This window comes from Accipiter gentilis, chromosome 22 (genome assembly GCF_929443795.1).
Source record: "Accipiter gentilis chromosome 22, bAccGen1.1, whole genome shotgun sequence".
Classification (NCBI taxonomy): Eukaryota; Metazoa; Chordata; class Aves; order Accipitriformes; family Accipitridae; genus Astur; species Astur gentilis.
This window is the reverse complement of record NC_064901.1, coordinates 3,278,276-3,291,207: the sequence shown is the minus strand read 5'-3', so window position 1 is coordinate 3,291,207 and position 12,932 is coordinate 3,278,276. Positions and strand designations below refer to the sequence as shown.

At 39.2% G+C, this 12,932-nt stretch overlaps 1 protein-coding gene across 13 annotated transcripts in view; it reads left to right on the top strand.

Annotated features, from left to right (window-relative positions):
• The window catches only part of TTLL5 (tubulin tyrosine ligase like 5), a 154,531-nt gene that overhangs the window by 46,984 nt on the left and 94,615 nt on the right, over positions 1-12,932 (top strand). For all 13 annotated transcript variants that reach the window (XR_007509139.1, XR_007509138.1, XR_007509137.1 and 10 more), the window contains 9 exons: positions 906-987; positions 2,546-2,607; positions 3,412-3,503; positions 6,064-6,105; positions 9,190-9,303; positions 9,659-9,750; positions 10,362-10,424; positions 11,392-11,430; positions 12,392-12,537. Coding sequence is in view for 8 of the 13 variants with exons in the window: in XM_049825349.1 (XP_049681306.1) it covers positions 906-987; positions 2,546-2,607; positions 3,412-3,503; positions 6,064-6,105; positions 9,190-9,303; positions 9,659-9,750; positions 10,362-10,424; positions 11,392-11,430; positions 12,392-12,537 (732 nt within the window). In the remaining 5 variants the exon portion in view is untranslated. The remainder of the gene's footprint in view (positions 1-905; positions 988-2,545; positions 2,608-3,411; positions 3,504-6,063; positions 6,106-9,189; positions 9,304-9,658; positions 9,751-10,361; positions 10,425-11,391; positions 11,431-12,391; positions 12,538-12,932) is intronic.

Genomic DNA, 12,932 nt, shown 5'->3' with positions numbered 1-12,932 from the left:
CTGTTCTGCAGTGTTTTGAAAAAATGTGCGTAAGTTGCCCTGATGATCATTAACTATATTTCTTAATGCTGGAAGAGGGAATTGCATTAATGCCAACTTTTGATTTACAATTGTCTTTGTGTAGCATCTTTCTTGCAAATCTTTCCAAACTATAGAGAACTTGTGTATAGAGTGAAATAGTAAAATCAGTCTTGGAATGGGAAGCTGGCTTCAATCTGACCTGTGTAGAGCCGAACACATCTAGCAGATGTAATATGTTATGAATGTTTTAGAAACTAAGGAAAAAGTATTTCTATAGTAGTTTGTTACAAAGTGGCAAGCTGTCAATAAGATCAAGAGTTATGGGAGATTGTTCATGTAGAGGGAGCTGCCGAGGAGAAGGCTTTTGTACTCCTGGGGGGATATTGCAGAAAAACATACAGCGATAACTGAGAAGAAGCTGATGCTTGAAAGAAGCAAGATTTTCTATAGCTGACTGGAACAGTGAATTTAGGGATTAAAAAGTGAAAGGGAGAATGAAGTTCGGTTGTTTCCAGGATCCAATGGAAGAAGTAGATTGGACCTGCTGTGCTTGTGTCAATTCAAGAAATTCAGAAAACAAGTAGTAGAGTTCTGCATGAACTGCAGTTTGTGGACAGCAAAGAGTTTAGTTTTTTAATATAATTCTTTCCTACGACTCATTTTCTGCTTGCCTTTTTCCCCCACAAACAGAATATATTTAATATTGTTTCTGAGGAAGTGAAATTTCCTACTTGTGAAATGTTATTATTTGTTCAGCCTTAGAGAGTTCACTGGATTTAACATAAATTATATAGATAGAAATGACCTGACAGACTAATGTTGGACCTTATCTGAATGTTTAAAGGTGCAGTAAGGTAAACTTACAGTGTCTGCTGTGTTTTCAGAGCTGTATGGTTTTGATGTCCTTATTGATGACACGCTCAAGCCCTGGCTGTTGGAAGTGAACCTATCCCCATCATTGGCCTGGTAAGCAATTCCCAGTTTAATGTGAGGCTGGGACTGTTGCTAGAGATGGTTGTCCTTGAAACTTGTGGTCCTAGGAGGGCATGATTTCATGATGCCTGCAGAGTATTTGTTCCACTGCTAATTGACAGGGAGGATAATCCTTTGCTTCTCCCTTTGCATAAACAAACTTATTGCAGCAATAGGGTTTGAAAGAACCCAGTTGGGATTCCATTTTCTTTTTAATTATTTCTCCTCTACAGTCCATCATCATTGTTAACACTTCATAATCTCCCATCATAGATAAATTTTGAAACTCTCCAGACTATTGTGTGGGCTTTCAATCTGCTTGGCTGAGTAGAAACTTTAAGATTTTGGAGTCCAAGCAGAGTTCAGGCATTATGTTTGACTTGATTACGTAGATGTATGCTTGGGCTCAAATTTTTGGTCTGGTACTGTTCTTAGCTAAAATCTAAAGAGTGAGTGTTGTCTTGGCCCTTATGCTGACACTCATACTCTAATGAAGCTTGAGGATTTATTTTTTTAAATCTCCAACTATATGTGTTTGCTGGACTACTGTTTAACTTTACAGGAGCACAGATGCACAATACACTTTTGTAGTACTGTGAGTAATATTTCAGTTATGGGAGTATAAACAAGCTTTAAGTTGTATGTTCCTGGAATAGCCATATCTGACCTTCCTCTTAATTTTTGTCTTTTTTTCCCATCCTTCTTTATCCTGCCTAAAATTTTTTTTCACACAATGTTCATAATTGTAGCTTCCATAGTACCCATTTTGTTTTCAGGTGCAACTAGAATGTTTCCACAATATTTAATTTCCTGGTTTGGTGGTTTGTGCTCACATTACATACACACTGAATTATTTGCATCCTGTATTACTTAAAACTCTCTCACATCTGCATCCTTTGCTCTGCTTTGTTACGGTTGCCATTTTCTTTGTCCAAGCTGTTGGCATCTATTACTGTGCTGTAGAAGATGTCTGATTTCACTGCTCCCAAGGAATCAGACTTTGCCTGTCTGATCTGAACTGTATTCATTGATTTCTTTTTTTAATTTTTTTTTTCCCCCCGCTGGATAAAATTATGGATGCTTCCCATCTGTCCCCACTGTCTGACCTCTTCGTGTCTATCACCTTCCCTAATCATTTGTTCCCATCCATTAGAACTAACTCATCTATTTTATGATTTTGTGTGGAAGAGGCATAAGTAATTGTGGTTTTTAAGAATTCTACAGCAGCAACATCAATATACTCCATGAAATGTAGCATAGGTACATTCAAAGAAAGTGCTTCTAGCCAAGCAGAGCTAAAACAAGGCCATACGTTGCTGCATTAGAAGACTAAAGCTGTGAACAAGGATGAACAGAAACAGATTAATCTGTTGCCGTTTTGTCTTTACCTATGTGTGTGAAAATCACATAGTTTTCCTCCCATGTTGATTATGTCTGTGTTAAGGACCAATACAAAGAAACTGTATTGGAAGATATCTTGCATATTGATGCATTCCTCTCATTTAATGCCAGACAAATAATTCCTCTTGTCCTCTGTTGCATGTGGGGATAGTGATGCTCCTTTGGACCTGAAGATCAAAGCTAGCATGCTCTCAGATATGTTCACTCTTGTAGGTGAGTGTAATAAAAAGCTCCTTCAATCTTTTCCTCATTTAAAAAAAGTAAAAGGTAGTAACATGTAACATGATTTCATGTAATATGAAACATGAGTAACAGTAACATGAGCTGCATGTTATCAGATAAGTATAAAAGAGGAGAACTCTAGTTAAAGGAGAGCAACTGTATTTAGCACTGGAAAGTTATACATAGACATTTCAGCTTCAGAATAATCTGGCTGTTTGTGATGCTTAGGTGCTATTAAGAGTGCCTAGTTTGGTATTTGAAGACACCGCTCTTTCTCTTTAGCAGGTGACTTCTGTTTAGCCCTCAGAATCAGTATTCATGCATTTTTTTAGGTTGAATGTGTGGGTTCTGGTTAGGCTATGTTAGAAGTGGAGTCATGATTGTGAAAGTTGCATGACTGTCTAGTGCACAGCACCTTTTAGGCATTCTTAGGACATCTTGGTTCAGTTACTTGACACAACTTACCCCTAATACTACAAGACGCAGGATTGTCATCAGGTAGTCTGCTCAGCTATTTAAGAAATGGAGCCTATCTCTATGCTGCTATTCAGTAACTCATCTTATTGATTTAAGTACTTGGTTTTGAAGCAAGTTCCAGTTTTATTAAAAAAATGTAACACAATGTACAGTTTGGGATTAAACAAAGCAAGGTATAAAAAAGAAAAAGCATCCTTTTTGGTCCTTGGGCAGGGATAGGAAGGTCATGTATAGACTGAGATCATTAACAGGAATACTAGGTTTATATTTCAGGGTTTGCCTGTGTTAAAGATCTCATGTGGCTCCTCATGCCCATAGGCTTTGTGTGCCAGGATCCAGGCCAGCGGTCAAGCCGGGCCATTTATCATTCATCTGAATCTGTCAGGAGAAATCCATACCAGAAGCTGCAGGTAAGTGACTTCAACAAGCCAGAGCTGAGGAGGATAGCAGGAAAGTCATTCTCATTGAATTTGGCTCACAGCTGAGAGAACCAGTGAGGGAGTGAGGTTATGTGGATTTCTAGGATAACTACAGAAGAGACTCAGGGGATGCACCTGAGCTATGTTCAGCCACTTTTGTTTTGTTGTGGGCAACAACCTTCCAGAACCCTAGGGCTTTATGAATGTCTCCAAGACCTCCTTCTAGGCAGAAAGAGCTTTTTGCATTTGGAATTTAAGCCTTCTTTCCCATTCACTCTTGGAACCTCTCACTTCCTTTCCCATGGATCTTTGGACTGACGCCTCATGTGGCTTGCTGTGACTGTTCATTACCTTTTCTGCTGAGATAGTGCTTTCTTAGCACTGTAGTGCTGCAGAGCAGTTGTTCTCTGTCTTTTTCTGGTTATGAGATGTATTCCATAAATATCTGTGGAAGTGGAGCACTCACAAAAAGCAGGAAGATCCCCTATGTCATTTGGACTTTCAAATGCATTTCTCCTCAGGCAAATAGGCAAACGGCATATCCTGACATTCTCTGCAGCTGATGCATATGCTCTTGTGAGGGACATGTAACATGGCTCTGTAGCTCAAGTTGAATTAGGAAATGAGAAGTCATTTTTGTTCAGTGACAGCTTACCAATACACTGTCCTTTTTGGCATAGGGAAAACTCACAAAAATGGCAACATTTTGCTTCTTGTAAAACTTGGAGTCTTGAGTCACTGGGAGAGAGGTGAATAGCTGGTAAGGTGAGATTTGAGTATCTATAAGATGCGTGGCTGAGTCCAAAGCTTCTAAGGCCAATTTAATAGATAGGTTTTCATACAGATCCCTCTGACCATAAAGGTGCAATAGGTTTTCATACAGATTCCTCTGACCATAAAGGTGCTCTTTGTGGCAGACAGAAGGTACCTCGGATAAATTAGGAGTCATTCCAGAAAAAGTAACCTCTCTCTTAGAGTAATGCAATCAGACCCTGATGATTTGACATCTTCGATCTGAAAAAAAATATACAAGACAGTGTCAGAAAATTGAGCTGTTGGGAGCATTGAATCTTTAAGGAGGCTTTAAATTTACAGATTTATTTTGCTTAAAAAACTACAAATAGGCGTAAGGCCTGGCCAGTTGAAATCTGCAAAGATTCATATGACAGAGCGATGGTTGAGATGGGATTAGTTTATCTTTTGGGACAGGTCCCCCATACCTAGCTTTACAAGGAACAGGCTTCTAATCCAGTGATAAAGTTTTGCAGCATGTTCTTCTTAAATACCTAAATGGAAATCCCATGGCTAAATAGGTGTATAGATTTTTCCATGGTTCAAGAATGTTTTGGCCTGCTCTTTGCTGAATGTATTTTATGTCATATTGTTGGATCTTTGATACTTCTGTTCCCATTCTCAGTTGCAAAGGGAACTTTGAACCTCTTTTGTTTTTCTTAACTCCTTCATGATGTCTTAAGTTTTGATCATTCATGTAGGCCATCTTTAATCATTGTAAAAGTTGGTTTTTGGGAAAGAAATTCTGATACCAGCGTTCTTGGTCATCAGATAGTTACTCTGTTTTCTGAGTTTCATCAGACTGGACTGCAAGTTCCTTGTGCAATTTCTTTGGTTTGACACTCTGAGAATTTCTCCCTCTAGGGAAATGAACAATTTAGCTGCTTCCTTTGTAACTTATTGTTGATTTGGGTTGGAGCTTTTTCAATTAATCGTAAGCAATAAAGGGACCTTGACCTGTTTTGTATAGACCAACTGTAGAGAAGAACTTGGCAGTAGCACATCTCGAAGTGATAGATGGGTCTCTTGAGAATCCTTTCTTACACCATTTGCTCCTCTTGGGCATTGGAGAGGATGAATACCACTGAAGGCAAGAAAAATCGAAGCTCCTATGATAATAGTTTTCTTTTGAACCTACCCCTGTCATTAAACTGGCCTTACTTGTAGGCCTGATGCTAGATAAGTAATACAGGGTACTTTTTGACATTCTGCTGATATTTCTACACCTGTTTTGGAATGTTAAAAAGCATCTTGTTCCTTCACAAGAACTGGAATATTGTTGAGATATTTAAATGAAATGGCTTCTGGAATGTCAGGATTTTTATGACTTTTTTTACTCCCTCTGTTCTATGAACAGTTCTACTTGACAGCATCTGTTTCTCTGTAATACATAGCTATTAAATATTTTCCTCTGGGTAATTCTTATCTTACAAAAGTATGAATTTTGGTCATGAGAGTTGAGTCAATTCATCCATTCTGCAGAGCTCTTTTCTGTGTGCTTTTGAAAATTATATGTATGTCCAGATGCATTTTGCACGGTTGAGCACATCTGAAGTTAGCGTTTGGAATGGGGGCAGGATACATTTGCAGAGGATATGAGGAAGATCTGAACTGAGATGGTAGAAGCTGTTAGCTATATCCCTGGCCTTCGGTTATACCCTTTTGCTTTAGGGTACTCATCACTCCTCTGTAACTTGGGCAGGGATGATAGTGTCTTGGAGAACACAAGGGTTTTATTCTCTTTGTGTGTCTCTTGCAGCGTCCTGTGTCTGCGCAGTCGCAAACAGCAAACACCAGGTTGGTAAGTAACCTTCAGCTCCCTTCACCAGTATAAGGGATGCAATTTCAAATGTTACCTTGTTCAATACTTTTGGTACAATTGGTCCCAAAATATATTTTGTAGCCAAGTAGCCTGGTGGAGGGACGAAGTCAACAAGAAAAGAGGAAATGAATAGGTACTGGCATACGTTTCCATGTGGCAAGAGCAAGGGTTGGAAAAACATTTTACATCGGTTCTAGCAGCTTAAAAAAAGAGTAGGTGAGGTGTGCTGAGAGTCAAGGTCAGCTGGGTCAAATCCCTCAAAGTTTTTAAGCCTACAAGTATTTCTGAACTGCATTTTAAAGAAATTGGATATAGATGTTTAAAGATAAAGTTGTCGTTCTGGTCATCAAATGATGGAGACAGTGGCAGCACAGCGTTCTGGATTTAGTAGGTCATTGAAAAGAAAGTGCAAAACCAAAGGAAGAGCTGGTGAAAACAGCAATAAATGGGAGTGTCGCACCAAAAAGGAGGAGGAGGAGGAATTTTTGTCTTGTGTACTACAGGCATTGGAATAAGTCTGAATGGAAAGGATAGCACAGGTGAATCTGTATGGACAAAATTCAGGTGGCCCTATACAAGAAGTAAGTGTTTTCCGTGAGACAGTCATCTGAAGGAAACTGCAAAAATTTGAGAGTCGACTGGGTCAAAATAGATAAGAAGGAATTCTTAAAGATAGTGGAAAAATGTAGAACTATTGTTAGCATAAGTCAGACTGATCCACCTTTCTAAATGTCATATTTGGCATCCTCCTTGCAAGCCATATGGACAAATCAATGTTAGTTTACAGTTCTAAGCACCTGGCTGTGTGGGGACATGGTAGGCATTATTTTGCTGCTGGGCTTCCTGCATGAACGTAATAGTGATGGTTCTCATTATTTTTTTTTTTTTGAGGTTTCCCAGCAGGAAGGAAGGTAGGACAGATGGAATCATCTTGAGAACCTAATTCATTCTATGCGCTGCTGTTTGTATCATTCTGTGTTAGTTTAGCTGAGGCTGAGAAGAGAGTCTTATTGAATAATGAGGTTTCATAGAGAATGGGAAGGATCTTTGTGCCAACTGCTGTCAGTGTGCCAACTGCTGCTTAGGATAATTAGAATCATGTGGAAACCAGAGATGCTCACAGAATTTGGAGATAAAACAAAGTGATTGGATTTATCTATACTTTTAAAGGTAAGCTGGATCAAAAAGGAAACAAGATCTTTGTGAAGTTAGAGACATTTGTGCTATAGCCAGAGAGAATTCTGCAGTGAAACACTGAAAAAAGTGTTTGTGCAGAAGTTCAGTAAAGTTAGAGTTTTTCTCTAGCATTTTGACAATAGTATAGTTTGTTCTCAGATAGGAGCCAGAGCTTCACTAGTCATAGGAGCCAGAGCTGCCAATATGTAGGTATACATTTTCTGTATGTAATCAATGAAATCATCTCCATTGTATCCAGACAATTTAGATGATTTCATTGAAGTATTTTCTTAGTAAAGGAGATCATCTGATAGGATGAAAAATTTCCTGTAATATTCTCTTTGAGCAGCAGTTATCACATGATGATTGTTATGATAGTGTCAGGAAATGGTTTTTAAGAGGAGGTTACCTAGCAGAAGATTTTAGAGGAAGTTATTAAAGTTGTTGAGCTGTGCTTTTTGAAATGGAGGTCAGGTTAGGAAGAAAGACTAAAAGCCTTTCAACTTAATGCCATCTGCAGCATCAAGCAAACCTGTTTGACTACTGACATTTTTATTTCTTCTGCAAATGCTTGTCTCCTACCTTCTCATCCAGATTGTCTCGTTCCCTCTTGTTTTATTTAATCAGTTTTCATTAGGCTTAACAAAATGTTTCAGCTGGCACCTGCTATGTCTGTTTTCTCTTTGGATCTTTCTGTGCCAATCACTGCAGTGTAACCCATTCTAGTGCAATGCCTGTTCCTTTTGCAATTGCTTCATTTGCAAATTCTGAATAGCTGCTTACAATTTCTAATGAAACAGGGAGAATGGAATTCTATTCCAATAGTCTTTACAAATAAAGTTACAACCTGATCTTGCTATGAGTTTTGTTTGTATTTGAGCACTATGGGATATTCCCCTCGTCATCCAGCTTAAGGTTTCTCATATTTTTCTCTTCTTTCTAGATTAAGAAGTCTCTCTGTGCATTCTTTGCTCAGTATAGTGATAAAAGAAAATTTGAATTTTGTATAAAGGCATGAGACCTTCTCAGCTAGACTCTTAATGCTATTTTTACGGAGGTAGTTTATCTGAACTGGGCCTAAGACCAGCTAAAATGTACTTGAGAACATGTTCAAAGATTTCAGTCTTGCTGGGATTTTAAGATTTTATAATCCTGCTAATTTGAAGACACTTTCCTGTCCTTTGTTAGAATTGATCAGGACTGCCCATCAGGTTAAGAATGAGCTTGGAGAGACTGTCTGCAAATTATTTCTTATTTTTTAAATTTGCACGTGTCTGCAAATTTGCATGATGTATCTACGTACATATACAAGATCTGTCCATTAAGTGTGAGAAGTAGCAAGACGAGATCCAGCAGTATAGTAACAAAAGAATTACAGGTGGTGAACTGAATTTTTCACTTTTCCCCTGCAACTTTATCTCATCAGTGAATTATAGTTCTGTTCTTCTAGTGTAGCAACACAACTGGAGCAGAGAATCATGGTTCTGGTACCATTGAGGTGTGAATCCAAGTGTGTTTGGGGCCTGTGAGTGTGAAGCTCGCTTTTGGTGCCCCTTGGGTGAGAATTTTTCTGTATGAAGTCCTGGCTTTGGTGCTTTTGCATATGTCTCATGTCTTTCTGGAAGGGGCCAGGGGTGTAAATACTGGCACTGATGCCTGAATTGAGTCCTGCTGTGTTAAAAACTAGGAATGTGAATACTCACACTTCGTGCCTGCTGCTGTGTGGACTCTTCAACAGCTGAAGTGTGGAATTATGAATTCTGGCTGCAGTACTCTGGAGTGTAGATTCTGCTGGGAACAGGATCCTGGAGTTTGAATGTAACTTTTTTTTTTAAAGTAAGTTGAGAGAGGAAAAGGGGAAAATCTGGTTTCACACTGTCTCTACAGCGTACCCGTCCTCTGTCTGCCAGTGATGCTGAAATTAAAAACCCAGTGCCCTCAGGCAGGGAAAAAGCAACAGGAAGGCAAGGCAGCTCTGTGCTAGGTCTCTCCATGGAGGAGGTAAGTAGGCTATTAAATACCTTTTATTTACCTTGGATTTCATGTAATATGTGGGATTATTTGCTCAGCAAAAAGCAAGTGCATGTGTATGAAAAACATGACAGAAGTATAATTTTTGAAACAGAACTTCTGAGTTTTACTGCTGGTACTGACCTTGCCCTCAGTCATGCCAGGTGTGATAGGCTCCTTCAGAATTTAAATGCAGGATAAAATTGCTTAAGGATATCATGTGTACCCAGCCCACTCCCAGGACTGCAGTAATAGTCCTGTCCTCTGAAACTCAGAGATCTTTCTAGGGTTCATTCTTCATTGTATCTATTTTGCTGGCTATTTTTTTCTCTCTTTTTATTCCAAGATAAAAGTTCTTCATCGAGTGAGAGAGGAGAATGAACGGAGAGGAGGCTTCATCCGGATATTCCCTACCCCATTAACGTGGGACCTTTATGGGTAAGAATAAGAATCAAATAGGATGTCTCAGTGTTGCACTGTTGCTCTGTGTTGAGGGATATTCTGTGTTAGGTATATGTAGATCAATCAGTTTAGCAATCAGAAAGACACATATTGAGGGTTTTGGTAGAGTTTGTTTTAGTGTTGAGGATGCATTTTTCTGATCCCTTGTTTTTAACTGCTGCTGCTTTGCCTAACTGCACCTTATGGAAGGCTATCAAGCATTGTTTCTGATGTTGCTTTTCTGTCAGAATAAAAATGTCTTCACTTCAGATAATCCATTCCTGCTATCTTCTTTTACATCCTAGAACTGCACATACTGTGTACTCTGTCATTAGGCCATAAACACAATATAGGGCTACATCCTGTGAGTGATACTATATTATGCTTTTCTAATTTTATTCCAGTCTGTAATGTTTCTCTGTGTCTCTTGCCTCACCAGGAACTTCAGCTGAGAAGTGATAGCTCTCCTCCTTTCCTCTTTTCTGTTATGGTACAGCATATTGTCTCAATCCACTTCTGGGATGTTCTTTAAAGATTTATTTCTGTATTAAGCTGCCTTTCATTGTGTTGAACAGTATCTTAATACATCCTATATTTTGATTATCTAGATCCTTCTTAGAGCACAAGACATCAATGAACTACATGCTGGCTACACGTCTGTTTCAGGACAGGTAGAAAGCTTTTCTATTTGGGAGGGAGGCAAAGGGCACAAACAGCATGAAAAGGATTGATTCCTCACTTATACAATGTTATAAACACCGGTCTGTGATTTACGGAGGTGGTAATAGTTGTGTGTCTCTTCTCTAGCGTGCCAGTGACTGTGGAGGTTTCTCACATTTTTGTGTTGTGCTTCTGAATCCAAGGGTAAAAAGGACAATACACAAAAGGCGTGGGAGTTGTTGGAGTAAAAAGATGACTATAGACATGAAAAACCTTCAAGCACCTAGGTTTCTCTATGAAGGGCTTATAGGTGGTCCTTGCTTAGCTTTTGTTTCAAATTTAAGTCAGATTAGAGCTTGTCCTCATGTAAAGTAAGCGCTGAAATTTACTCCAAAGGTTTAGTATCCCTATCTCTTGACCTGTGCAAACATGATTTGATGCCTCTTTCTCTGGGCTGTGCTTGGGTGGAAATGACAGTTCATGCCACTAGCTGAACTTCCATTGAGAGTTGTGTGCAATATCTTTCATTGTGTGTTTAGAACCCTTCCTTCTCAATGGTTTTTCTTATCCAAATTTGAGATCCACAATAAAGTAATTACAGAGTAAGGCTAGAGTTGCTGACTGAGGAGGCAATATTTACAGAAGCTCTTCCTGCATCAGCACTGTAAGGTGGTTTGTTTACTTTTTTTTGGGGGGTGGTGGGGTGGGGGGTGTTTCTGTGTACTTTCAGGGGTGTGTCTAAAGGGTAGCTCCAAATGACACCTTCTCCAATTTAAGCCAGACAGATGCAAGCATCAGTTGTAGAACAGCTGCTCAGATTTCCTCTTTTTGAGCCTTTTTTTTCTCCTTTAAGATAGAACTCACAAGGAATTCTGTAAATTTGGCCTTTTCACTGTACACCTGAAAGACTTCAGAGGCTTTTTAATCCAGGTGATGATCCAGAATGGAAGGTAATTTTTGCTGTTTTTCCCTTTGTAGGCGCAAGATGAAAAGAGACTTCATCACTGGGAGATCCCGGTAAATGGCTTCTTAATTAAATAATTTGTACTTTGTAGGATTTATTCTAAATTTAGATTTCCACTGCTTCATCTTCCAAGTCCTGGGTCAATGTGTTTTCTACCTGAAATCCTTCAAACTAATTTTAGGAAAGTAAATACAGTGAGCAAAGAGTATCCCAGCATGTGGAGAGCTTACGTTTTGTTGGATTGGACCTTAAAGTTGCTCCTCTTAAGCTTCCTACTTTGGCATTCCTACCATATTGATAAGCCTCACCATTGAACTCTCTCAAAAGATCCTGTAATGCATTAAGGGGTTTGGACTTCATATACCTATATTCACTTCACTAGATCTAAAACATAAATGGAGCAACAGGAATTTTCTGTGGATCTTCCCACTTATATCATAAAGAACACTTTGCTGGATCTTTGTGCACTGGCAGAAGTTATTTGTCTCCCTTAAGGAATCTGGCAGGGCTCCTTCTCCCTTGGTTTAGGCAGAACTTGTAGAAAGGTTGTAATTTTTCACTTAGATTATGTTAAAATTCTTATCTCTGACCAAACAGTGAAGAACAAGCTGTCTACACGAAAGGTTCAGAAGACAGGACTCAGGTCCATATGCTCTCTTCCCACTCCCGTCCATTGTTTTGTACTCTTGCAATTCAATTTTCCCTATTAATTATGCCTTGACCTGCTGTGCCTTGACCTGCTGCATGATGGACAGATGCTGCTTAGTCATGAAAGCATGACACTAGATAAGTGCGTTTTGGGGCTTTGAGAGATGATGTTCTGTAAAGTACTTGGAAGACTCCCTTCAAACTTTCACAGGCTTTAAATAGAGCAAGGTTAGACTGATCATAAATATTTCTTCCCTGTGTCAGGAAAACTGTTTCTTGAGGAAATTTCATCTACTAAGTCTCTTGTATCATCAGGGAGAGAAGTATAAAAGGAGATTGAGGATGTCTGTGTATTATGGTTCCCAGAGCAGGTCTTAATGGAAGGCTGGATATGAGGCTGGAAGCTGTAGACTCTCATGCTCTCTTTTATGAGAGAAAGCTTGTTTCACTGGAGTTACGGAAGCGCCAGCGATGTCATGGCAAGGCTAGAGCAGCACGGACAAGATCATCAGGTATGCATGACTACAGTCTTAGATGAGTGGCTAGTCAAAAACAAGCAAGCAAGGACTTCTTAATTTGAAATGCAAGTGAATGGGGTTGTTCTGGCCTTTGTAGTCCCTAAAGGGATTCACAGGTTGAAGTTAATAGTTTTCATTTCAAGTGTTAATAGTTTTCACTTCATTCCTCTTATGAGCTTCCTGCTTCCTTAGTGCCTAGAATTTCATTCCCACCATTCCACATCCCCAGGTATATGACTAAAGGTAATCAATATTTTCCTGAAGATGAGCTTGTGGTTGCATTTGGGGTACAAGAATTCAACAGTATGTGTGCCTCTATAATAGTCCTCCAGCTTTTCAGAGAAAGATGAAAACTTGGGACCTTCCAGGCTGGTTCTCCTACACAGCAT